Below are 27,236 nucleotides of genomic sequence, written 5' to 3' on the forward strand. Positions count from 1 at the left end.
GCCGATATGATGGTTGCGTGCGTTGCGTAGCTTAGACGGATGCACAGTTTTTAATGGCGGTTTCGAGCGACAAGTTTACAGATGTACAGGTCCGAGATACAGTGAGCATTTTAAACGCCGTGTGTGAAGCGTTCTGCGTGCTTCCCTTTCGATACCGTGACATTTCCCCAGACGAACGTTTCCCTCGCTGTGACACCGCGACACCGCGCGACACCCGGTAACGCGACCGTCGAATTACCTCTTCACCCGTGCATTGTCCGCGGCACACGTTTCATTGGCACAGTCGATCATTTTGCAAATTGAACGGCAGAAGAACCAAAAAATGCGTCCGAAATTTCCGTTAGTGACCTGCTACGGATCGCACGTTGCGTATCGGCCACGCGTTCCGCTCCCGTAACTGATATTATAAGCAATGTACCTTAAAAACGACACGCGGATCTATGTATCAGTTACGCGCGCGTAATACGATAAACGCAACGTGCGACGCACGGCGCGCGAAACGCTCCTGTTTGTTCAAATCCAAATCAACGCTCCGCGAGCGACGCGCTGGATCGACGAGTCGAGAACAATCAGCGAATTTGAATTTGCAATCGGGAAAGCGTGACAGGTGAAAGGAGGAGGACGTAAAAAGATGGCTTCCGCTGGCTGGCGCCGGACGTGCGTTCAATCGCAAATCATCCGTGAGCATTCGTCGGACACGCGATGATTTTACTGTCACTGATACGATGTCTGAAAGAGAATTAAGCAACGACTGATCGCGTCGATTCTCGCGGTCCGTCCGACGCCTCGGTGCGAACAATCCGGAAGCCACGCTGCTTCCGGCTTAATGTTATGCGGATCGCTGAAAAAAAAGGCAAAAAACTAGCCGCGAGACCGTAATTAACGTCCGGCAACGGCTCGCTTTAATGAGAAGTTACGTGCTCGCAATTTCTTGATGATTAACGGGCAGAAATGTTAATTTGTAACCTTAATAAGGAAATTTACGCGCAGTCGACCGGAGCATTCGAATTCACGCGGATGAACGCACGTACGGGGGAAACGGTGACGCTCGTTTTGCAATTTGGAAATGTTGTTCTTTTTTTTCTTGTCTTAAATGTATATTTATTTATTACATAATTCTCGGGTTAATTTATTCTTCGCTTGTCAGCGAGTTCGGCTGATTTTTAATTTCTTAACGCAAGCAGTGCAATGAGCACGTCGAACGACGGCGATTTTAATTAACGATTTTGATAATCAGCGCAATCAACTAGAAGTATCCGCTGTCCCGTGTCGAGGAGATTATCAATGGATCGCGTCTCGCTTGAGAAATTCACCATAAAATGGGTTTCCGAGCTCGCATCACAGTTATCTCATAATTAGCGAATTATTTTCGAACGCGCCGCGCGTGCACGATAACAGGCCACTCGACATTCCCCTGTTGTTATACTTATTCTAATCACGGTTTTTAATCTGTTTTTATTCACGTATTATTTATTCGTGCATTCGCTGATCATTCGCTGTGGAATCTTCATTCTTTCAACTAGCGCCGTTTACTTCGTTCCGAAAGTAACGACCATCGAACAGCGTCGATCCGTAGCGTCCTCGCAACGACATCGCAGATCGCCCCTCGATCCGTGCGTCGAATCAATGCGAAATCATTGTCTCGCGGCCGATTTCTCGAAATCATCACAACGATCATGGATAATAATTTCGCTCCTTAATCGCTCTCGCAGTCGCAATCTTCAGGTGTTCATTACGCTTCTGTCGCGAGGACCTAAGATCGATAGCTTCAATCTCTCACGTTACCGATTAATTGCTAATCGAAACACGTTGTCGTATTTGAGCGTTGTGTATTGCGAGGAAACTTGAGCGGGATGACGATGGTATGTACAGCGAAGAGTGGAGGAGAGAACGAGCGTGATAGAATGGAAGAAAAATTACTATCCTGTCAGATCTTCGAGCGTTCAAGATCCGATATATCGTTAATCGCAGCACATTTTCTTGCAACGAGAGGAAGCAATAATTTCGTCGCTCCGCGTCCGTAAGGTGTTACCCACTGGAACACAGCTCAGCCTGAAATAAACAAGATCTGACGTTCTCAATGCGATTTATGATTGTCGGAATTGTAATTTTGACTAATGCGTACTTCACTTTGTTATTCTATTACCTATTATCATAACGATGATTATTATTATTATTCTATTTGCTATTATCGCTATTTTCATTATTATCACACGATTATTATTCTAATTATTATTATTATATTATTATTATCATCATTATTATTATTATTATTATTATATTATTATTTAATTGCCTTTATTATTTATTAATTGTAATGACGACCTATGTGTAATAAGTTTTGCCAAAGAAATCCATTGAGAGAGCAATATCGCAGTAAAACGTTTCCAAGCCTCCATAGGATGGGGGCGGTATTTTTTTTCTTTTATTCTTTTTTTTTTTAAACGAAGCGTAATGAGGGACAGCACGACGATGTAACGTCAATTCGTAATTGGAAACCAATGCATCGTTACAAATGGAACTGAAACACTTTTCTCGCGCAGCATTCAAACGAAGGGAATGTTTATCACTCGCCCGCTCTGCCTTCCCTTCACAAACACCAGCGCGCTCGCGCAAACACACACATATACATACGCAGGGAAATTCATACGAACACAGCCTTGCAAACGGGTGCAAAACACATATGAAACTGAGACTTCGGCTTGGATGCTGCGCTCCGCGAACCTTTCAATCGAAATAACAAACATGTTTCTGCCTATTATTTCTCTTTCACTTCATACACGTGTGATATTCTTGTTCCGTGCGCCGCTCTTGCCGAGTCTCGCTGTTGATACTTGCAAACAAAACTCTGTACATCCTTTTTAAATAAATATGAGGTTTATATGAAGCTCGTCGCTGTCGATTATTTATCCTGGGTCTAGTAAAATGTCTTATTTCTTACATATACTCTTAATGCCTTTAGTTAGACGTTAAGTTAAGTATCACTATCTAAGTATATAAAATATCGAAATTGACTAGCAAATATATTGTTTAATAAACACGCGAATCAGCTAAATTTGTAAATAATAAAAGCACAAATACGTAAAGAAGAAATTAATTGAACAAAAAAAGATTTTCATTCACAAAGGTAAATACAAAGAACTTGTAAAATATTATCAAATTCGTTTCCGAAAAAAATTGAGTTAGAAAATTTTCAAATTCATGTAGAATAGTAGATGTGTCACGATATATTTGATTTCAAAACAAATACGTTCCATTTCACTATAAAAAATGATGGACCATTAGAGCTGAAACAGAAAAGGCTATAAGAAGCAATGCTGTACGGATTCTGTGTCTGTGACAGGAATATAAACGGCAACAATTTGATAATACCACGCCATACCGAGTCATTTCTACCTCACTATATTGCGTTCATTTATCCCCACCATTTTTATGCGCATCTAGCTTTGGCCAGTTCATTTGGAACAAGAACCGAAGATGATCGAGAAAGACAGAACAAAAGCAGCAGATTCTTACAAATCCATGTAACGTCTACTCGCATTGTAGCATTTATTTAATTCGCAACTCTAACGCAAAATGCAACGTGGTGTTGGCAATTTTCGTGACACTGGGACAACCATCGTTAATTCGTTTTGCAACATTAAAAGAAAACCCGAATGCCACACTGCGGAGAACGAAATGACTGCAACTCGATTTTTTGGCTTTATTCTGTTACTAATGGGAACAGAATCGATTGGAAATTTTTTGAGCTAAAATAACATGGTTTAAGAAGAATCTTAACTTTAAAATGGTTATACCAATTATTTCAAAATTTTTTAGGAAGTCAATGAATAACCACATTATTGTTTAATACAAGCGTATCAAATAAAAAATGTTGTAGCTTTGAGTCTGTTTTTGTATTACTTGGGATTATTTAGGATGCATTATTTTATTTTTATTTTAAAATCTGGCGACATCATAAATTTAGCTATTTTTATTCGAAACTGATTTCAGCGTCCTCTATTCGCAGCAACGGTCACTTCATTGAACAGCACCCGTGCGTAAATGCATGTGCATTTAAAGCCAAAACCGTCGATAGGCAATTATTGTGTGTGATATGCCTCAATCTTGATTCTGCGACATTTTTTGTCACAGGAGGATTTTTACAGTATTTTCATAAGGCACATTTACAATGTAGATTTATTTACATACACATACACCTACCATAAATTTTATAATCTTCAGGAATAATTTCTCATATCTACAAAAATAATTACATTTTATATCGTATTTTTGTACTACATGTTTCATAAGTACTATTTCTAACATCTAAATGTTGTGCCGTACACGCTTTTTGCCTCTAAGTAATATTCAGCACTCGTAGTAGAAATGGAATATACAGAATATTCGCTTCTTGCTAACATGCCCAGTTTGGTGAACTGTCGGTAATGCTGTGCGCGACACGAAATGGTAACAGGGCTCCAGAGCTCTAAAAAGGTGAGATAGAAAAGAAGATGCGAAGTCTGTACGGATCCTGAGTCTGTGTCGGTACTTTCAGTTTCTGTAAGAGGTAAGTGATCGTCTGAAGAAAAGACTAGTTTCTCGTTTATTGGCGAACAATAAATAACCCATAGGCTAAAGTCGCTATAAAGTTTATTCAATGATTAATATGCAATAACATTATACATAAAACCTAATCTTGTAAAAATATTTAATATGTGCATTATGTCATATATGTTTTTCATTCTTCGTAAATGTGTTTCGAAGTGACGTGTTTATAATTACTTTAATTTAATTAAATAAATTCTATAGCACAGGTAACGCGGTCTCCACTTAGCAATAACTTATTGTCGTTTTATATTATTTGCTGCTTGGTTGTTGTAAACATAGCTCTCTGCACCGCCTCGTCCGAAACCTGAAATGAAAACAGTTTCTATTATTATTATGTTACCATCTATAAGATTTTTAGGGTTAATATTAATGAAATAGTAATATTAATAGTTTTAATCGAAATAAACAATACACCAGAATTATTTATAATACTATAAATATCTTTTATATGCGTAAGAATATTGTTGTAACGAATCCATTCTCCTGATCACTAAAATGATCACTAATATAATTTAAAAATTATGAATTTAATGTTTTTTCCTAAGTTCTTCAACGTTTTTCTAAAGACTTTAAAATTGATTTATTTATTTACCTCCAGGTCCAAACAAGGCGGAATAACACGGATGATTGCAATAAGGTTTTCCTTCGTGTTCAGAATGGCTACCTGGAGTCAACGTTTTATTACACTTTTCGCAGCGCAAACAGGAACCGTGCCAGTCCTTCCCCAACGAAGTTTTTCTTTCAGCTGTAATAAATGAATAGATAACGTATAAGAACTTGTGAATATAGACACTTATATAAGATCTATTCTATAATATATTTTTATACGAATTATCATTCTACGAATACCTGTGTATAATTTCTGAGTGTTCCATGTCCACCCCGGTAGAATAAAATCTATTTACAATGATTCAATACGAACGTGGCGTAGCATTAATAATTGAAACAAAATATAATATAAATAAGAAACATCAAGAACAATCAACAAATCTGTCATAAATATATAATGCGAAAATCAACCATCACGAAAATCGAAGAAATGTATTTGAAAAATATTGAGTAAACACAAGTAACAGATAATAAAAGACGAAAGACCTTAGAAATACTATTTTTATCACGACGATATTCACAAGTTACCAGATAAATGATTACGATGAAGTCAGTAATTTTTTAAATAAATTTGATTACCATAATTACAAGACGGCTTTTCCTTTTTACTCTAACTACTTTATCAAATCTTTGGTAATATTTCGTGTTTCTAAATGGATGAAGCGACCTATCGCTAAAATTGAGTGCTCGTTCGGTTATAAAGGGTGTCCCAAAAGTCACGCAAGATTTGAATTTGGCGCCATTTGTGCGGTAAAGTGTTGCCAACCAAAAAAAAATACAGAATGACAGCTGACAGTTCAGGGTTATTAAAGATGGAGCGCTACACAAAAGAACAACGCATTTTTATTGTTGAGCAATATTTTTCAAATAATGAAAGTTTCGCAGCAACAGTTCGCAACAACATGAGGCTCATTTTCATCTTGATGGCTTTGTTAATCGACAAAATTGTCGCATTTGGGGTTCAGAAAATCCACAAGTGATTGTTGAAAAACAAATGCATCCACAACGTGTAACTGTTTGGTGCAGATTTTGGGTCGGAGGCATCATCGGACCATTCTTCTTCGAAAATGCAGCTGGTCAGGCAATAACGGTTAATGGTGCTCGCTATCGCGACATGATAATCCAGTTTTTTATGCCAAAATTGCAAGATATGGATGTGGACGGCATGTGGTTTCAACAAGACGGTGCCACATGCCATACAGCCCGAGAAACAATTCAATTACTGCATGAGTCATTTCCTGGTCGTGTAATTTCCCGTTTTGGTGATCAGAATTGGCCGCCCAGATCATGCGATTTAACGCCGTTAGATTTTTTTCTTTGGGGTTTTTTAAAGTCTAAGGTTTATGTCAACAAGCCCACGACCACCCACGCCTTGAAGGAAGAAATTGAGCGCTGTATCAACGAAATTCAGCCACATCTATGCAAAACAATCATAGAAAATTTCAACAAAAGAGTGCGTATGTGTCAGCAAAGTCTTGGAGGCCATTTACTCGATATGCTATTCCATACATAACCCTATACTGTATACTATATAAATCAATAAAAAATTTAGAATTTTTAATTATAAATCTGTGTTTTCTATCCAAATTACTTCTTGCGTGACTTTTGGGACACCCTTTATCTGCTCATGCGACTTGAATTCACCCTCAACAAAGCCTTATGTAGTCGCGTTCTCGATAAAGAAGCCCGAAAGAATTTTCATTAGACCCCAGCTATATAAAAATATAAATCGTGTCTACTTGTTGATAGTGGTATAAGAACTTGTATTATTGAAGGGTAATTTCTTTAAAGTTATCAAGGCAAATTTGACTGTATTTTCACCACAATATTTCTACAGTAAAAATGTACTATTTTGATCGGTAGACTACAAATTTTGTAGTCAATTCAAGAAGATTCTTAGACATATTTTATTATCAAAATGAAGGAAGAACACATCTAGTGGAACAAGAGTGCTTAGTATTTTTTTACTAATATCGATTTATCATATTTACCTAATATACTATAACATTATTTGTCATTGTTACATTTTAAGTAATTTTTTCAGCAACCATATCTACGATATAGGGTAGTTTTTATAATTGTTATCAATATTGGTAACTACAAAAACAAGCCGCAATGATTGATTAATCGTATCTTCTCTTTTTCAAATTGTTCACTTTTGTTTACAAACTGAGGGATAATTGGAGAGAACTGTACTTCTACTCTTACAAAATAGAAATAGTAAGTCAGGGTCTGACAGCAGATCAAGAGCTGCTCGACGCTACGAATGATTAATGAATTTTTAACTAGCATTGCGATATTATTTCGGCACACCCTATCATCCGATAACGTTTCTTTTTAATTGTTTATTTTATACCATATATAATCTTACTATATTACAACAGCGTCTTGATACTTCAAGGTGACCAAGAGATAATGAGATGCCCATAGCCCCAAGTTAGTACTGCAGGGTCCGTTAAACTGCTGCGTTTAACGAGGAATTATCACGGCTAATGCCCCTTTGCAGATATGAAAGGGTTCACGATGACGACATCATCGACGAGACCGAATCGATCGTGACAGACAATGCAGCACGCTCGACGGTACTGTTTCGAAATCCTCTCAGCACTGATCAAAATGCAGAAACATCCCTCAACCGGGACTCCGCTCGGCGCAACGTCGTCGCAGACGTCTCCCCCGTTGTCTCCTCCATTAGCAATTTCGTAATTATGGTATTCAATGGGTTATCCTCGGAGGAGCTGATCGGTGATCTCATTCAGGCAAGGCGCGAACACGAAACACCCTCCGAACCATTCGCCAGCGAGCCGGAGCGACGCGGCAAGAAAAAAAGACCGTCACCGCTTTACAAAATTCCGTATTCCAACGCAACCGCATTGTCTCCGACGCCCCGACGAATTCCCACGTGCGACTGTAACGCGCCGAAGGATTCTCGAGGAACGGCAAAAGGTATCGCCCGCGAATAATCGCGGCGAGGGACGGTAGCGCGACGCGCGCGATCCAGACAAGAAACTCGCGCGCTTTTGTCCGGGGTCGCGAGTGAAGCGCAAGTTTGCTTGATTAACCGAAAGCATTTCGATCTCTGACAGCAGAGGGGAAACCCTACAAGCGTGACGATTCAACGAGAATTCTCGCAGCTGATTAAATAACTATCTAATGATACGCGGTGAAATATTGTTACTTCAGTTGTACACTGAAATAAATTGTTATTTAATTAGAATAGTCGGAAAATATTCCATATCAGAGTTTATTGATACTGATAATCAGAATTTCGTTAAGACGGGCATCTGTGCATTAGAATCTCATTAAGAAAAGTGTTTTAAAGCAAATGAAGCATATTTTGATTAAGTAAACAGCTTTTGAAACAAGATATGCAGTTTTATATACTCACTTACAAATTCGTCATTTCATATGCACCAATCTAATACCAGTGAAAGAAATCGCAACGCAAGGGGTCAATGGCAATTAGAACCATTTTCTGCAATGTAAACGACGATTCTCCTTTCGAATACGAGATCGAATGAAGTTGTGAATAAAACTTTTTTAATTTTACGAGTGGTTGAAATGATTTCGAACCAATAATGTTAAGCAGAACGAAATAAACATGAACCTAATAAGTATGTTACGTGAAGAAAATTTACTGACTGGACTTCTTAACTCTTTGCACTCCAGGCCATTTTAAGCCTAGATCTAAAATAGTTACTTTAATCAACTGCATTTCCATTTCATACAACTTAATACAATTTATAAATATGAAATTGAGTCTAGTGAATCATTAAACTGTTACGCTTTTAACAATCTTTTAAATGGAAGGGTCTTTAATAATGTCAAAATTATTTTGGAAATAATATAACGATTTTCATTGGCGCCACATAGACGCCACCAAGGGTTAATTCTGTTTTGGCGAGTTGATTCGTCGTTTAGAATTTGATATTTGAAAACACCTCTTCGATAGGGTTCATCGTTCAAGAATCATGTGAGAATGGTCAGGCTACTCCGTTCCATCGACATTTAACCAAGGAGAAAAGTAGTTGCAGTTATCTGCAGTTTGGTTTAAAAATTGTGAGTCTGATTTACAAAAAGAGCGGATTTAGTGTATAAAAACTTTGTAGTAGTTTGAAATGTTGGATTAGTACGTTTTCGAAATGTCGAATGACGTGTTGAGTTCCGGTCATGAAAGTTCGCTACTCAGACCCCAGCGCAGCAGTTAGAAAACGTTCGAGCGATTTTGTGGCAGCAGACGTAACAGGATTAACCACTGACTGGGATAAGAACCGTCGACGCCGGCGGTTCAGGTTAACCGTGTATCCATTGGATTTTCCTCGGAGTGGTGTTCTGCCATTCGGCGGATGTCGCGCCGCGGCGCACACGCTCGGCCAGAAAGTCTACAAAAGACCGCGGAATCAGAGGAGCGCGTGTGTACCTTTTCTTCCGTGGGTGTGTCGCCTGTGCGTCATGCCATTACGGCATATCAAACCTCGCGGGGAAGACAAAAAAAGCCACGGACCGTGGCGGGCTGGCGGTTGGCATTCAAACGTTCCTCCGCGTCTAAGAAGGGGCACAAAGGACGCTGGTGCCAGTGAGGGGAATTGGAAAATGACGAGAAGCGGAGAGACAGAAGGGGTCTAAAGGGGTCGACAGAAGCCGGCACGGGACGCGGGGCTGGGGCGGTGTGGAGGCCGTGTGGGTGGACACAAGGTAGAGAAGGAACGAAATGCGAAAGAAACGGTGGAAAAAGCGAGAGGGAAACAAACGCGAAGAATGGAACCGGCGGAGAAAGAGAGAAAGAGAGAAAGAGAGAAAGAGAGAAAGAGACGGGACGGTGCAAGAGAAGGGTACGTATAAAGGGCCATTAGTTAATTAACTCCTAATTATCTGGCGGCAGAGAAGCGAGTGCATAATCGTCAAGCATTGCTGCTGTGCAGTGGTAGCGCGAAAAAGGCAGACAGTGCTGTGCACGGATCGTTGCGCTCGGGCGCCAAACAATCGGCGGCTGCTGATTGCATAGGCTTGGTACATCATCCCCTGGTCTTTCCGTGTTCCTCTCTGTATTTTTTCTTCTTCTTCTTTATTTCATCGGTAGACCGTTTTCCACCCTAGCCGCCCACTCTTCTTCCCTTCTTTCAAAACTGCCGACCCAACCGCCACCCCCCGGCTACGCGGAATCCCTGAAAAAAAACCCTTCATCGTAGCTTTCTTCCGGCAGCATCCTGCGCCAAGGGGTTGAAAGGAGAGAGCCGGACGACGCGCCTCGCTGTTCCTTCTCTCATCGAGCCTCCTTATTCTTCCTCTTCGCCTCCGTTCGCCACCGCGATCCAGCTATTCTTCTGCAAACCTGTTTCCTCTCCGTTCTTCTTATTATTAATACCCTCCCCCGCTCCGACCCAACCACCGCGCAAGGCTTGTTGTTGCTGTCCTCGACGCTGGACACTTTATTGTTGTTCCTTTCGATGCAACGTGACTCGGTACGGTCTCGGCGACCCTTCTCTCTCCGCCTTCCCTTTTTAATTTTCCTTTTCGCGCAGGCGACCATACGAACCACAACGAGCCCGCTGCATTCAGAGGGATGACTGGATCAAGCTGGTTACGCAGGCTTATTACGATGCTCTTCTTTTTTTTTTTTTTCTTTCGGAAGGAGCTCGATAGAAAAGATTAATGACAGATTTACAGAGTTACTTAACGGTTTCTATCGGGGCTTCCTAAGCGGAAGAATTTCCTCGACCCTTTCGTCGCGATTTTTTCAGGTCGTTGTTAAGACAATGCCACTTTGAAACCCGAAGAGGTATAAGTCAGTGGATACGACGGAATACGATAGCATTGGCACAGTGAACCGTATTCAACTCGATGCTCGCTCAAAATCGTATCGATGTGCAACTCGCTAGCATTTCTTTCTTAGGAAACGAAGGCTTTTTACGTAGATAATCTCAATGGCAAATATACAGGTATCAGTGTACGGGAGATAAAGTTTCATTATGATCTTATTGAAGCAGCTCTTGTGTTCACCTGTGACATAATACGTAATCTCCAGATCCGTAAATTACATTCACTTAAAAAAAGAAAATGCAGTGTCTAGTTTAGCATAGTCATCTTAGCTTTTGTAAATCTTTAAGTAACTTGGCTGTTCGAGTCTGGGAAATTTTATATTATCACGTATGGTTCACAACTTGAGCAGCCAACAGTTCTATGGTTAATCCTACCATTGTAATGAAGATGAAAATATTATTTCCCTGTTTTCTTTCTGGTGGCATTTTTGTAGCTTAATATCTTTCATCCTCAGGTAATGATTTCTCTTGAAGTCGATGTTATTTTTCATCGATTTTATGCAGCATACTACATTTAATATATCCTGTTTTATTATAGTGATTTAGTAAGATTGGGAGAAACTGGAGTAATACTCAAGACAGTTAGCGATCAAAGGAATATCACTCGAAAGGATTCCTTTCTGCCAACTCGCTTCGGCAAATGCTAAGAAATCATTTAAACGCCGTTTATTTCAAAGCTTTCGGTTCTCATTTCTCAAAGGGTCGCGGATCTCTTGCGACCGGCTCAAAAAGCTCCCGGCTTTTGCAGCGCACGTTGCTGCGGTATACTCCGCCGGAAACAAAGAAAACCTAAGGTGAAAGCCACTGGTGGTTCCTTCTTCGTGAACACGCTTTCTCGACCCAACTCACGCGTCCCGTCCTTCTCGATGCAGGTACAAAAAGTACTTTGCCAGCGCGTTCCTCGGCAAACTCAAAGATTCGCGTCGACGATTAATTAAATGCGTCGATGACCAAAGAATTCCGATTAACCCGGTCACATGCGTGCGTAGCCATAAAGTAACTTTAGCGAGCGGATGAAATAATGTAAATCTCTATTTTCAAAACAAAAATGTTTCTGAGTCGAATGTGATGTATATTCCGTAATTTAATGCCTAATGGACTTCTCTTTAGAATTAATAACCCTTTCATACGCAAATCTTACAAAATTTTCATGTGACGGTCACAGTAAATTACTTTTTTAATCGACTACTAAAAAATCAGCTATCATTTTGTAATGTTAACAAATAGATACTATTCAAAATGCATCTTTTTAAATACAAGACTTTTTCGATAAAGTCTTACAACTTTTAAGAAAAAGATTTAGAGAAATTTACCATCATCTGCTAGGTCTCTAAAACTTCACTTCCTGATGATATATTAACGAAACGAAATTTCATAAAGTTTTGTAAAATATAAAATAGGTCAAAGTTATGTTGCGGTTAGGTTGATGAATGAAGCTAACCCTTTCTGTTTCATTGAATGAATTATTTCGTTTTCATGAGGTTGTTGCTTTAAACAGGAACTGCATAGAGAAAAATTCTGCTCTAGAAGAATCAATGCAACAGGCAAGTTTCTAAGACAGTCGATGCCCTCGAGTCGTGCAACGTACAGAAATAGCACCAATCGTATCGCATTAATGACAGGAGAACCTCGAACAACGACGACGTTTCCGTTATCTTCACCGATTTTGCGTGGGTTGCAAGCGTCATTCGAGGCGACGCGACGCACTGTATGTCCAATGAAGTAGGTTCGGTAATCCAAATTCGTATTTCAATTTGCCATAGTACAATTACACTAATTTATACAAGTGTTGCTACAAATTATAATAACCTTTGTATTTTTCATAATAATCAATACGCTTGTACGGTTCCAGAATATTAGATAATTACTTCATTCATTAAATACCTTCACTTTTTTGTAGATAAATAATAAATTAATTATCTTTATCCCTATAATCATAATCTTTATAATCTTTATTCCTCATTTCGATATTATATTGTTTTATTCGATTTTCGTCGTCGAAATCTTCCACGATCCGATTATTCTAAATGCTGAGACATAATTGATGAGCATAAATTTCTGAACATTTTTAGCAATAACTGTCGAGGAAAATATTAAAAAAGCACTAAAACTAAGTTCATACTGTAACAGGACAATGCAGACATCCACGTTGCACACACACACACGCCAAAACTCACACAAAGCTGATTTACAAATTAAATTATATCTATGCAGTCGTTATCGTCAAGCAGGTTCGTCGTGTATTAATCTAACTGAAAACTGGTGAAGCTAATAAAAGTCGAACGGTTTGCAAATATAAGAAGCAATACGAAAACGTGCGTGAAATAAAGGAGTTAAAAAAAAGTAGCAGAACTATTAATATTAGGGGGACCGGAAAGTAATGTCGTTTTTGCGCATGTCGCTATTCGTTACTTATTTGTTAGGTTATTATTTATTTCAAAGGCGTGCTAAACACAGTTTAAGGTTAGAGTGACTTGTGTTCTCGTAAATTGTAACATCTTAAATATTTTTTGCAATTTACGGTGAAATGGCCAGCCAAATACTAGAAGAGTTACATACCCGGCATTGTATACTTTTTGAGTTTCGCAAGGGTAGTAACGCAACAGTTGCTACCAAAAACATTTGTGATGTTTATCTAAACGCATTAAACGTTCGAAAATGCCAAAGATGGTTTTCTAAGTTTAAATCCGGTAATTTCGATCTTTTCGACTCGTATTGATCAGGAAGACCAACGACTTTAGACAATGACACGTTAAGGGCGGAGATGGAGGCAAATCCATGTCAAACAATTAAGGAACTGTCAAACACTCTTAAACAACCTTAGTTAACCATCCAAGAACATTTAAACCAGATTGGTAAAGAAAGCAGAGCAGGTGTTTGGGTCGCGCATAATTTGTCGGAAGAAAACAAAGCTAGCCGATCCAGCACATGCAACTTATTGTTTCAGCAACACCATACAGAAGCGTTTTTTTATCGTTTAATCGCTGGAGATGAGAAATGGGTACTATATGATAACCCAAAACGCAAAAGGCAGTAGCTCTCTCCAAATGAATCGCCACGAAGTGCAGCTAAGCCAGGTTTACACCCCAAAAAAGCACTTTAGTGTGTATGGTGAAGTATTCGTGGGATTGTTCATTTTGAAGTACTGAAACCTGGATAAACTGTGAATGCAGATCTTTACTGTGAACAGTTAGATTTATTTAATTGAAAAATATCCAGCGGTCGTCAACAGAAAAGGTGTTATTCTGCGACACGATCATGCAAGACCGCACTATGCAAGACGAACTTTGCAAAAAATTAATCAATTGGGATGGAAGGTGTTGCCTCACCCACCATACTGACCCGATATTGCGCCATCGGATTTTCATTTATTCCGATCGCTACAACATTTTCTAAGTGGTAAAAAATTTGAAAATTTGAATGATGTTCAAAATGCAATCTCCAGATATTTTGATCAAAAACCAATTGATTTTTATCGATCTGGCATTCACAATTTGCATACCAGATGGCAAAAGGTTGTTGATAACGAGGGTGATTACATTATTGATTAAAAATAAAATCTTAAAAAATAAAGAATAGTATGCCGATTACTAGATAAATTAATAACGAATTACGTGATATATATCAGCGGATGACAATAACACAAGGTGATCACCACCTAGTGGATGAACATTTTCTATATTATACGAAAAATAACGTTTTTCCTAGTATTTTCACATTAAAATATATGTACAGATATAGTAGCTAAGTAGTTATACCAATAAAATTTTCTTTTCTTTTATAATTTATTGCAAATTTAACTAGCATAGATGTCTCGTACGTTCAAGAAATGCTATTAAAAAATCTATGACTTTTAATTTGTACAATATCATTTACTGAAATACTAATGTGCGTTCATTACAAATTGTTGTTCGTTCATTGATCATTTCACCTATTATTACAAAATCTCAATTTATACATTTCAAAAGAAATTAGCTCGCTTACGATAATATTATTCAGGAAACTAAATAACGATTCGTAAATGGTCATTTTAACAAACATGCAGCATAAGTGTTCATTAACTGCACGCATCATCTTAACACTAAACGTACCGATTTCAAATGTGACGAACGTGCGTTATCTATTGTGCGTTACGAATTTATTTAGACGTTCCATAATTTTTATAATAATGTATGCTCGCATTGTGATGTTCATTCAATTATATCCAATAAACGAGTCCTTACAATTTCAACAAATTTAAAATAAAATATGTGGAATCTACCACTTTGATCTGTCCAGCGCGTACAGTGTTAATTGTTTTCTGCCGATTAAATCACGAGACTTTTATAACAGCACGAGGAAATGTTCCTGCCACATTTCCATCTTTTTGGCTGTGAGTGCAGTCTCCGTACGGACCGAACGTGTCCAGCGAGCTGTCGCAATAATCTTAGTTGCGAATTGTGCATCGCTGGTTCCCGTCGAAAGTAGAGACGGATAAACGAGGCCCGGGAGCATCGACTATGCCGCGTTTCCCTTCGGCGCACGAGTGGAAGCTTCGTATTAAGAGAGGTTCGCTTTTAATTGCGCGCTTCCTCTTTCGAGCAGCCTTTTAGACGGCCGTTAAAGCACTATTAGTGCTGAAAGCGGATTTTTCTGAATGTGCTGCCATGCCGGTGTCCGTGCCCGTGCCCGTGCTCATGCTCATGCTCTTCCCGCTCGCGCGTTCGTCACGCTGACGCTAGCCGGCTTGCGTATGCGAGGCTTTCAGATCAGAGCAAGTAGGCGTGCGAGAAATGGATGCCGTGCCGGGGGGGGGGGGGCGAATTAGAGGGACGACACTCTTTTTCTTGTATCGCGGAAAAAAGTCTCAAAGAGGAAGGTCACTGACCTCTAAACGGCTCTACGGAAGCGCGGCTCGCGTTTAATCCGGCAGCGGGACATGCGTTAGGGTACGTTTATTTGTTGGAGCTGCGATAAACGATCGGAGCGACGATGAGAGCGAGGCGTAGAAATACTGCTCTATTGTTTTAGTATACACGCGCTTACTGAAATTGCTGGCCGAGCTGCAGTCGACCAAAAAAGTATTTCTACGCCCAGTTTTTGAATGTAATTTCCTCCACAGAAGTAGCACGTTAACGCAATGTACGCTTTTTGTGCGCAGAAACGATCTGCTGCGTTAGAAACGTCCGTAATTTACTGGTCAAGAATAATTAGGGAAATAGGAAGTTTTTGTAGCTTTACGTTTCGATACGTGACGTTTGATGTAAATCAATTAACAATTGATAATGTTAAATTATAGGAGATCCAAATTAAGTACATTTCTTTTATAGGATCAGAAAGATACGACTCACCATTATTTTAGATAAGATTTGTTTTAGACAAATTGCGGGATTAACTTTTCTTGATAAAGAATTAACTTAGCGTGGCAATTACGCCACTTTTGTTTAATCTTATCTGATATTTTGAATAAGGAATCAAAAGTCTTGTGTTAATTCAACCGCAAGATATTTTCATAGATTATTCAAGTACGTGTCCTTCAGCATTATTACGATACACACGGATATTTATGTTCACTGCATTGACCTTTTCCGTTAAACAATTTCATACAACTTGACAATATTTATCAATGGTTCGCTTTATGATAAGCCATAAGTATAAAATGTTTTTAAACATGGTAGAACATTGTTTTGTTAACGAAATTTCTAGGCAGGAATAGCAACGATAATAGAACATACTCAAGGATATGTCTTGTTCGCGAAGATGGTCAGGAGATTAGGCATAACTCATAACTAAAGACATTTATAAAATATAGCTTAGCGTGGCATGAATCAAGAGGAGTAACGTAACTGGTGTCTACCGGTCAGAGATAGTTTTCATAATTGATCGATGAGTGTCTGTCTATGAGGAGCACTCTCATAGTGATAATTCGCCGCATGAATCAAGAGGAGTAACGTAACTGGTGTCTACCGGCCAGAGATAGTTTTCATAATTGATCAATGAGTGTCTGACTATGCGGTGCACTCTCATAGTGATAATACGAAAGTCGCGTTTATTGAGTTGCAACATTACCGCGCAAGCTTGCGTCATGTAGTTGCTAATTTCATAGATTAGTATAAAGTTAATAATGAAATTTTAACGATTTCCTATATACATGGTTTATGTTTGCGTTGCTGACTTGCATCTTGTATTTGTTAACTTAATTGAAAATTCCCTTCGTTTCAAAGATATTACACAAGTTACTAAAATTATTGTTCAAGTTTTGTTATCAGTCGTCGATCTTTACTGTCTGGCCTTTTCACACACGCACACACACACGCGCGCGCGCGCACGATATAATTCAGATTAATGTTGGTACTAGTGTGTCCGCGTTACCTTTGAATAGCCTGAAAAAAGGAACGTAGAATCAAATGCATGTTAAAACACGTTGGAATATAAAGAGGCTCTTTTCCAGCATGGTAACACCGGGTTACGTAAAAGGTAATCAAGATTACTAAAGGTTTCTTTATAGTGAAGACTAAAGTTAGTAATAATAATATTCATAAGTGTTTTAACATTGTTTTACATTTTTTCGTTGTGTTATTCAGTGACCGGTGCGCAATAACAGTGTAAGTTTCTCTTTCGAGTGGATAATTTACAACGCATATTAGGTGTATATCTGCATCATTACGACTACCATGAAACGCGAAAAAAAGCGTACAACCGAATGTATTCGTGAATAATTAAATATCTTATTATTAGAGAAAATTCTGTGGACATATTCTTGGACGTAGACAGTGAAGGTAGTTTATAGCAAAGTGCATATATGCATAGATTATGACTAAGGAAGATCTCCTCTGGATTCTACACGATCAATGGGCTGCAGATTTTTATGATAAATATTGAAGAAAGGTCCACTGTGACTTTTAAGAACTCAATTTTACATTGAGTCTATTTCAATTACTTTAACTAAATCTTTTATCAAGGAATTAAAAATCTCTTTTTCGTAGCAAAACAAAATAAAAATATATCTTAACAATCCACCGTTGACATTACCAAGTTTATTAATCCTTTTAGTTCATAGTTTATCATAATACCGTGTTCCGATTCTACCGACTCTTGCATATCGCCTACTCGACCATGACAGCGCAATCGCGACTGATTATTATTATAATTAGCACTGTTGCACATACCGACAATACCAATAATTTATAAAGTTGGCAAGTTTTTGGCCGTCAATAGTGATCTGGCAGATACTCCGTAGTATCGGAATGGCAGCTGTATGATCTCAATTAAAATATACATATGTAGATCGCGTGCACTATGTGCATACAGATATCGCCAGCGTTGTATAAAATTTCCTTCCTAGTGACTCGTATTACTCACATCGTCTCTTGTACACAGTGGGCCGAGACTGATATAATGTTTGTCAAGGTGGACGACGAGGACGCGCAATGACATCATTAGTGTCGTCATTCGAGATCTCGCCGGTTGTGTGACAGAATACATGGGTATTGTCGTGACACGATTTTCTGTAGCAAAATACGCGAAATTGTGCATCATTGTCAATGGGCTAACCCAGAGGAAAACGGAAATGACGCCTGGCTTTATACATTTTTTGTTATCTTAATCCAGCATGAGATTCGCTATCTCAATCCAGTATGATTGCTAAATTTAATGGCATATAAATTTGTTGATTTTCTTTGGTGGATTTTTGGGAGTAAAACAGAAATAGTGTACTATGTTAGATAAAAATAATATAAGTAACCGTTCTCGGAAAAAGAGGGATGTTTTTGAATCAAATATGACGTGTTTTTCATTAGTAAAATGCGATGGAACATGTATTATCGACTTGGATTTATATCTAAAAACTAACACGTCGTCTTGCGTTGCTCTATACTTTTCTGCGTAATTAATATTTCACCACAGACTTATGCTAACAATATTAAACTCAAAGCAGGATAAAACGTCTAGGTTGCAGCATCTTCGCTTAAATGATTTGCACTTATATTTAGTATGCTGTATTTAGATTTACATATACATTTATGAGATTTCTCATCAACATAAAACTTGTACGTTTATAAATAAAGCTTGTCAATCATCTATTTGATATATATTATTCATCTACTGTATATATGTTATAATCAAACCGAATTCTTGTTGCATGTTAGGTATTACTGGGATAAATATGACACACCTTTCGCCCACAAAGAGTATGACGAACATCAATATTTACAATGACCACTTTTTGTATCTGTTGCCCAACTTGTCCGAAACGAAACTAAAAAACAACAGTTTACAGACAACAACTAGATTTTAAAATATTTTCTCGTAAACGTTCCATGGACATATTCGTGTACGTTTCATTTACAATTTTCCTTGAATTGTTCAGGTATCTAAAGTGTCTAGTCTCTGTTGGGATCGTAAAGCCACCACGAATGCATCAATATATGAATGACGTGGCTGTTTACACATTGTGCAATAGAAAAAGTAACTAGAAAACACAGAAAAAGACAACCGTGTTGTCAAACGAATTCTTAGTCATTTCGGATAGAACACAGAAAGCATTGTCGACCGCAAACTGTTCACGTTGATCATCTGTGATCAATTACTGCAATAAAGTGGTATGATAACCCAATCAAAAGTCAATTCGTTTTTCTATTTTACGGTACATGAAAGTACATTGTCACATTCTAGAAACCTTCTTAAATGTAATTTATAAAATATAAACACAAAATGCATATATTCTGAAGACGTTTTTATGCAACACATTTCTTCTTTCGAGAAGGGCGAACAGCTCATAAAACATAAACTCGATGCTACATAGTAATTATTGCTATAGTAATTATCACACTGCGCACAATGCCAAAACCCTCTTCGAAAATCAAAAGATCAACGCCACTGGACCAAACACTACAATAACAATACTTGACCATGAGATCTCTCGCACAGAATCTTGTTCTGATAAGCCGACGGGAAACGGAGTCTCACTTACCGAAATAAACGGGCTTATCACACTTCGGGCAGTTGGGCATGTTGGAGCGGGATTTCACGAACGGTTCCTTCGGACGATTATTGTCGAAGCTACGAAGAAGATCCTCTCGGCTGCGTGGTCAAGCACGTACTGGGCCCGAGTTCTGCAAGGTAACGCGATATTCTCCAGTTGATTGAGCATGCGGACGTGTGTTCAGCCTAGGCTGGACGTGTGTGCGCGCCCGTGAGTTTCAGAGCTGGTATACCGAATCGGTTACCTGTGTATGAGCACACCTGAACTTCAAGTCAATATCGATGGGAGAGCGTGATCCACCAACTTTAAGATATAGCTTTTTTGCTTGAACCCGGTGAGAGTGAGGTGAGATGTCACGGAACCCAAGGATTTTAAATAGACTGTAACTTTTTAATGCCTCCATGTTGGTAGTAAATGGTTTAAACAATGCGTAAGCGAATATTGATTAAAAAGCTGTGACTTTTTATAACAGATTTAATGGGTTTGTAGAAATCCGTTTTATTATTTACATTTCATTTTGCATATCAAGATTGCCGAGTTAATTAATAATATACAGACTTTATTCGAATTATTTTTCGATATTTGAGAATCTAGATTACTAGACTCCTAATGTTTCCCGAGTCAAGGAAAAGTTTGCTATTGATCTGAATTAGTCCTTTCATTGAAGAAAAATATCCTCAGAAATTCTGGAAATTGTAAATTATAATCAATGAAAAACTAGTTAAATCATGAGGTTTTAAGCGACCGTAATAAAAATATTTTTATCTCATTTCTCGAATATAAGATGAAATATCCTGAAAGTTAAACGAAAGATCTGAAAAATCGCATTGTTTTTAACGTTCTGAAATAGGTTTCCCACTTAAGCATGTTTCCCTCTGTGTTCGTTACTTGCATGAACTAGTAACGGTCGTGTAATGACAATGAGAGCTAACGAATCAGTTCTAGCCGGCGTCCGAGACGAACCGTTAGCCATTGTTGACAGATTCAACATCGAATGTGCATACGCAAGCGCCGGTTTGTTCATAAGTATTCAGCACGATCTATTGCCGTTGCATTCGTAAGTAACGGAGCACTTGCATTTGTAATGCAATCTAGAAATAACGGAAAATGCGCTAAACATAAAAGGATTAAGTACGATATACCAACCCTTTACGCAGATGAGGATGCGAGGTACAAACAAAAACGACCATAGAACTCGAAACACTTCTTGTGTATTGGGACATAAAATACGAATTCTCACAAAAATATTAAAAGCATATTTTCTATTCTGCAAATTACTTTGTGAGACTATATTTAGTTAAATATTGTGGATATTATCGCAACCAACGAGACAATATAACAGCAAGGTTGTACATTTCTTAATAAGTAATCGATTTACGCGATATGACTTTAAATATTTTTACTTATTAACATAATATATTAAACGCAGTACTTTACGATTAATTCATTAATTGAAATGTTAATCTATTTGTTTAACTCAATGTCAATATAATTTCATTCCATTTACTCAAGACAAAATAAAATTATGTGTTATTTTTGTCTAATCGGTTGTCCTAAATAATAAGGAACTGATAAAAGGACTGTTGACTTACAATTACGTCGACGCAAGACTTCGTATAGAGTACAATACACAGTCTTCGTTTACCACATCCTGTCATGTTTAACTAATTTTAACGATACCATTTCAGTTAGTAAAACGGCGACTGGACGTAAACGTCTAGAGCAGTAGGTCGCGCATTTTGTACGTAAATTTCAAGAAGAAAAATGGATATCCAGGACAATGATCTTTATAAACTAATAACCGAGATGATGGATGATAACATAGAATCGGTGAACAATATTCTCGCTACCAAGTTTGACAAAAGACTTTTGCATCCAATTGGGCGACTGCACGTCAGCGTAGTTCACATAGCAGCTTGGCGAGGTAGGACGGAATTGCTTAAACTATTCCACAAACATGGCGCTGACATTAATGCGACGGATGCCATCGGAAGATGCGCGTTGTTTTACGCTGCCAATCGTGGAGACAGTGACATGGTGAATTGGCTGTTAAAACAAGATGCGTACACGGAAAATAAAGTTCGCGTCGAGAAGTGCTACAGAAATTTCAGTGATTTGTTCTTGGCTCAATGTCCAATAGGCAATAACGTTAGTTTCGAGATTTATTCTGAATTATTGTATTCATCTATCGAATGTTCATCTATCGTGTGTGCTTTTCTAGTTACCGACCCCGGAATGTTTAGAAAGAACGGCATTGCACCAAGCGGTGCAGTACAATCATTCGGACGTGGTGAAACTTTTGGTGGAAGCTGACGCTGACGTGAACGCTAAAGACGAACGTGGATTCACTCCGTTACTCTTGGCAGGTTCTAATGATGAGATTCGAAAGAATCCCAAAGAAATGTCCAAGTACGTCGACATTATCAAGTTTCTCGTGGCAGCGCATGCTTCAACGGATGTCTTTCGCCCAGATACAGGTGGAAATTACAGTTCAAATAATAGGGAAAACTAGAATCGACGACAAAAATATTTATACGCATAAACAAAATCGAAATCCGACATAGTGTTACAATCGTCCTACACGATATTTTCCTTGAATTCAAATAGTTAATAACATAAGCTAAATGTCAACAAAAGTTGTTAAGAATCCTATTACAAATAATAGCTATAACAAATGTATAAATCACGATGCTTACTACATTTTTCGCATATCCAACCATGTTTCTGATTGGTCCATTGACTAGAACACAACTTAATAGATCTTGAATTATATACAACGTTATTTTCACCCTTAAGTACTTTGACTTTAACCATCTTATTTAATTTTACACAACCTTGGAGCATAGAATAATGACAATTTTGGCATAGGTACCACAATGTTGCACCGCGCAGCAGAATTAGGAAATGCCGAAGCAACGCAAATATTGTTGGACGCTGGTGCATCGCCTCATCACCCATGCACGACATATGGAAACACTCCCCTTCACACAGCTGCCTCAGTCGGTAGTTATGGCGTTTTGTTAAATCTTCTGAAAAAAACCTACTCGTCTCAAGTCGATATCACTAATCACGTACGTATATTTAAAGCTGCGAGGCAAATCCATATGAAACTGACTTTGTGTTCCTTTCACTTTTTTTTTTATTTCGCCTGTAATCAGCTGAAACAGACAGCTCTTTATTTGGCTGCATGCGAAGGTCACGATAAATGCGCCAAAGCTTTAATAAATCATGGTGGCAATTTGGCCGCAAGAACCGATTACGGAGAAACAGTTGCGGACGTCATATTAGCGCACATAAGGAGACCAGAAATATTTCTTAACGACATCTTGGATTCCGGAGTGCAGATGGTGAACAAATCGACGGGTGAAAATTTAAGAGTAATTACAAAATATATATATAAACAATGTCTACAAGCACAGGACGTTTCTGAATTGGCAGTACTAAAGAAAGAGGAGTGGTTATACATGTAAAAATAAGTCGCGCGCACGACCGCTTTTCCTTGCTTCTCTCGTCGACTAGCTTCTAGGTCTTTTCGTTTACTAATAGAAAAGGTTTCGTGAGGTCATAGAAGTGTGGAGACTACGGGCGTGCAGGTCAGGCGGAGCAAGTAGAATACCCCTTTGCTCCTCTACCAAAAGCGACGCACTTCTCCCAAGTAAGCTTATGTGTAGTGCTTAGTTCTACTTAGTTCTACTTAGTTTATTATGTTTAGTACAGACGAGCAAGAAAATGACCATTTTTAATCAGTCGACATTTTACGAGCACTCAAGTAAATAACTATCTTTAGTCATTTGAACAGTAATGTGTTAACCATGTACTATCAAACTGGTCAAAATGATTGATTTTCAAGTATTTCTCTACAAAAAAATTTCACTATTTTTTTACTACTTATTTTTGCATGCATTTCTATATACGCCACTTATCCACTTGGACTACTAGATCCGAAACACCCTATATACTGATACTATTGTTGATACTATTTTCTGTTTTTCTTTTTCATCCCATTTTCTGGTGTAGATCATCGTTAATTTCAATATCCTAACGCCAGAAGTTGAGAAACAAATGACGGTTGTCATGTCCCTCATCGGTGCGACAACCAACGTTGAACAACTGGCGATTCTGCAACACCCACTGCTAGAAACATTTCTCTTCTTGAAATGGTCAAAGCTTCGGATGTTCTTCTTTACTCTTATCCTTGTTCACGCCATCCACGTGTTTTCGCTGACTTGTTACACAATAATGTTATTGCAATACGAGAAGCCTTATACTCCTTTAAGGGTGATTTTAACTTTCTGCTCGTCAACCCTTCTCATTCACAACCTGGCGCAGGCGTTGATGGTGCCAAAGTAAGATGATCGCTTACATTCCGTAAATTGTTAGTGACGTTTATAAAACAAAATCAGTAAGGAAAAATCGATTACGATTGCAGATATTATCTAAGACAATTCGAGATGTGGATGTCATATGCATGCGCGACGATAACCCTGGTGATTTCGTTGTACGGTGTTCCAATAACAGAAAATACGCCACTGGAAAAATCGACAACCGCCCCTGAGCATACTGCACACACAGAGTGGATGCTGCATTCTCTTAGCGTGGCAATCTTACTTAGCTGGATACAGATGATGCTGATAGTCGGCCGTCTACCGACGTGTGGATATTACGCGCTCATGTTTTCCACGGTGCTCAGGAACTTTCTCAAGGTCAGCGCGAGAAACGCGATCGACGCACGAGTATACCAGACGGAAATTAACGAGTGTAACGACGTCACAAGAACTTCCAATTTTCCTTCGTGACGGTAGACACGGTGGAGCAGGCGCCGTGAATAAAAACCAGACACATTTTAGCCGGTAAAACGTTTTCACGGCGAGCCTTAACAGGGGCAACGTTAACCCTGATTTAATACCGAGGGTGGGTTTTAATTCCGTCTGTGCGACGGAAGATCCGCATTTAGTCTCGGCGAAAGGCAAGAGGGAAGAGGCTCATCCCTTCGACGAATATCGTTAGAAATGAAAAGCTGGGGAGGACCAGCGTTCTAAATGTCTCCTCGGCGATACGGCTCCCATCAGGACCCACTTGCCTACTCCAACACGCGAGCCCACCACCCTCGCGATTATGACAACGTGCATCCAGGGCTTTTTACTTCCTTTTCAGGTTCTCGTAGCGTTCATCTTTCTGATTGTCGGATTCGCGTTGAGCTTCACCGTTGTGTTTCACCAGAACGATCAGTTCAGCAATGCCTGGCTAGCCTTCGTGAAGACCTTGGTAATGATGACGGGCGAGTACGAGTACGAGGATCTGTTCATGAACAAGAAGGGTGACAGTTCTCCACTACTATTCACCAGCAAGATCGTGTTCCTTGCTTTCATCATGCTTGTTAGCATCACGCTTATGAATCTGATGATCGGTCTAGCGGTCAATGATATCCAGGACCTCGAGAATCAAGTATGAGACATGAACTCTCTGCTTCAAGTTCAAGCAAGCGAAAATTATACCCATCGTTTGTGTCAGAATAAGTTTATTAGGTCTAAGAGGTTAAAACGAAAGTCATATTTAAGTTCCTTTTATAGTAAGAACAAATAAGATAACAATCTGGAGTTACCGACATTTTATTATGTATCTTTTGAGTAACAAAACAGTGAAATGTGTTCTTAAACTATACAATATTTTTTTATCTCTATAATATTTCTATTTTTGTCATTTTCTGGAATTTTAAAGTCAAACGTTATTTTCTCTTTAACTTTCCACGATTCGACATTTCATAAAATTAGCCTGAATAAGTTTACTGCCTGCGGAGAAGTACGTTCCTTAATTGGAAAAAAGTACGCTTACATTAATTAATTACATTTCGAGATGTTTGTCCCACTAATTCAAAAAATAATGTTTCCAGAAAAACGAGTTCAAAACTTTACGTGGTGAAAAGAAAACATGCTGCTCCTGCGATTTAATTCCTATAACTTTGATGTTTTTTAGAATTTTGAGATTTTCTTTCAACTACACGTTCTCACAATATCATATCAAGTGAAAATCTACTCATGGAATATGTAATAATTTCCATTGCAGGGTCACATTGATAAGTTACTGAAGCAAGCTGAGTTCGTGAGTCATTTGGAGAGGCTGATATCACATCCAATCTTTCGCAGTAGTTGTTTGCCTGCCCGAGTACAATTGTTTCTGAACTTGAGACGCAACATTCCGAACACATTTCATTTCCACTATCACAAACGTAATTCCGGCGAATTATCGGCAAACATTTCGGCGCACCAAAGAGAGGCATTAAGCTTATTGGCTTTCAAAAACTCCCGCGATAATAAATGGTGAGTAAGTTATCGCATGTCCGATGAGGAACTTCCATCCGGTATCAATGAACCGCGAACACTTTGCTCATTAATTAATGATTTTGCCTTAATTATAAACTCTAAGAAAGTGTGTACTTTTTCTAGTTTGGTAACAAGCGACGAGAACAAGAATAATGATAACGACACGGAGCTTGCGGTATTACTTAAGGAAGTGTTGTCACAATTACAAACGATTTGCAGTCCTAACACAATGACGCTAAAATATTCAAAACTCTGTGATAGAAGGCGTTCGATGTATCGAAGAAAAACTATGAATGTATAGATTGCAGCAAGATGAAACATTGAATTAGGAATGCAGTGTACAATTTTATGAATTCGTGTAGAGGTAAAATGCATTGCAATGTCAGATCGATATTCTTTTCCAGAAATTCTTTTCCTTTTAAAAATTATTCTTCAAATTTCAGGTAGACATGTATTTATACACTGATAAGATAGGTAATTCGTTTCGTTGCGAAACAAGCTGATGTATTTCATATCTTAACGCAGAAGGGAAGTCAAATATCGGGTGTAGTACAGTATAAACTGAACGTGCCATTTTTTAAGAATTTAACTAAATACTTAATGTTTTTTATACTGTATTTTTTCTTATAAAATATATAAATCATTTTTTGGTCAATTTTGTGATTACGACAGAGGAAAGGGGATAGTTTTTCAATAGATTATAAATATTTATATTATCATAGATATTTGTAATGTTATTTCATTAAATTTCTATTCATCATAAAAATTGTGTGTTCTGAAAAAACATATCATGGAATTTGATTTTCAGATTACTGACAAGTATGATCAACCAATTTTCAAATTTCAAATTTTTAATTTGTGCTATGCTATTATTTACGATAATAGAAAATACGGAAAATGCATTGTTTAAATATGATTTTTCACTTTTTTGTTCTA

General features: G+C 38.3%; 2 protein-coding genes across 3 annotated transcripts; one reads left to right on the forward strand and one right to left on the reverse strand.

Moving 5' to 3' along the window:
- Positions 1-4,615: 4,615 nt before the first annotated feature.
- LOC144469898 (cysteine-rich protein 1) lies at positions 4,616-20,125 on the reverse strand. Of its 2 annotated transcripts, XM_078180623.1 has the most exons (4): positions 19,969-20,115; positions 5,440-5,487; positions 5,183-5,335; positions 4,616-4,894 (listed from the first exon to the last, which is right to left on the reverse strand). In XM_078180623.1, exons 1-4 carry the CDS (start codon positions 20,006-20,008, stop codon positions 4,824-4,826), a joined length of 312 nt encoding a protein of 103 aa, XP_078036749.1. In that variant the 5' UTR covers positions 20,009-20,115; the 3' UTR covers positions 4,616-4,823. The 2 variants fall into 2 exon arrangements, with proteins under 2 accessions (XP_078036749.1, XP_078036757.1); XM_078180631.1 differs by lacking the exon at positions 5,440-5,487 and having other exon boundaries at positions 19,969-20,125.
- Positions 20,126-21,744: 1,619 nt separating this feature from the next.
- On the forward strand, positions 21,745-26,964 carry LOC144468002 (transient receptor potential cation channel subfamily A member 1). Its single transcript, XM_078177083.1, has 10 exons — positions 21,745-22,128; positions 22,202-22,457; positions 22,849-23,051; positions 23,139-23,357; positions 23,998-24,326; positions 24,410-24,683; positions 25,135-25,425; positions 26,044-26,297; positions 26,424-26,664; positions 26,744-26,964. The coding sequence occupies exons 1-9, from the start codon at positions 21,745-21,747 to the stop codon at positions 26,599-26,601; spliced, it is 2,388 nt and encodes a 795-aa protein (XP_078033209.1). The 3' UTR covers positions 26,602-26,664; positions 26,744-26,964.
- Positions 26,965-27,236: the final 272 nt, after the last annotated feature.

This window comes from Augochlora pura, chromosome 1, assembly GCF_028453695.1.
Source record: "Augochlora pura isolate Apur16 chromosome 1, APUR_v2.2.1, whole genome shotgun sequence".
Classification (NCBI taxonomy): domain Eukaryota; kingdom Metazoa; phylum Arthropoda; class Insecta; order Hymenoptera; family Halictidae; genus Augochlora; species Augochlora pura.

Coding starts and splice junctions, on each gene's coding strand:
- LOC144469898 (XM_078180623.1), bottom strand. CDS start 20,008: ATGCCCAACTGCCCGAAGTGTGATAAGCCCGTTTATTTCG. Junction 5,336..5,439: donor CACTCAGAAATTATACACAG/GTATTCGTAGAA, acceptor CATTTATTACAG/CTGAAAGAAAAACTTCGTTG. Junction 4,895..5,182: donor CGCCTTGTTTGGACCTGGAG/GTAAATAAATAA, acceptor TTTTCATTTCAG/GTTTCGGACGAGGCGGTGCA.
- LOC144468002 (XM_078177083.1), top strand. CDS start 21,745: ATGGATATCCAGGACAATGATCTTTATAAACTAATAACCGAGATGATG. Junction 24,327..24,409: donor CAGGCGTTGATGGTGCCAAA/GTAAGATGATCG, acceptor TTACGATTGCAG/ATATTATCTAAGACAATTCG. Junction 25,426..26,043: donor TCCAGGACCTCGAGAATCAA/GTATGAGACATG, acceptor TTTCCATTGCAG/GGTCACATTGATAAGTTACT.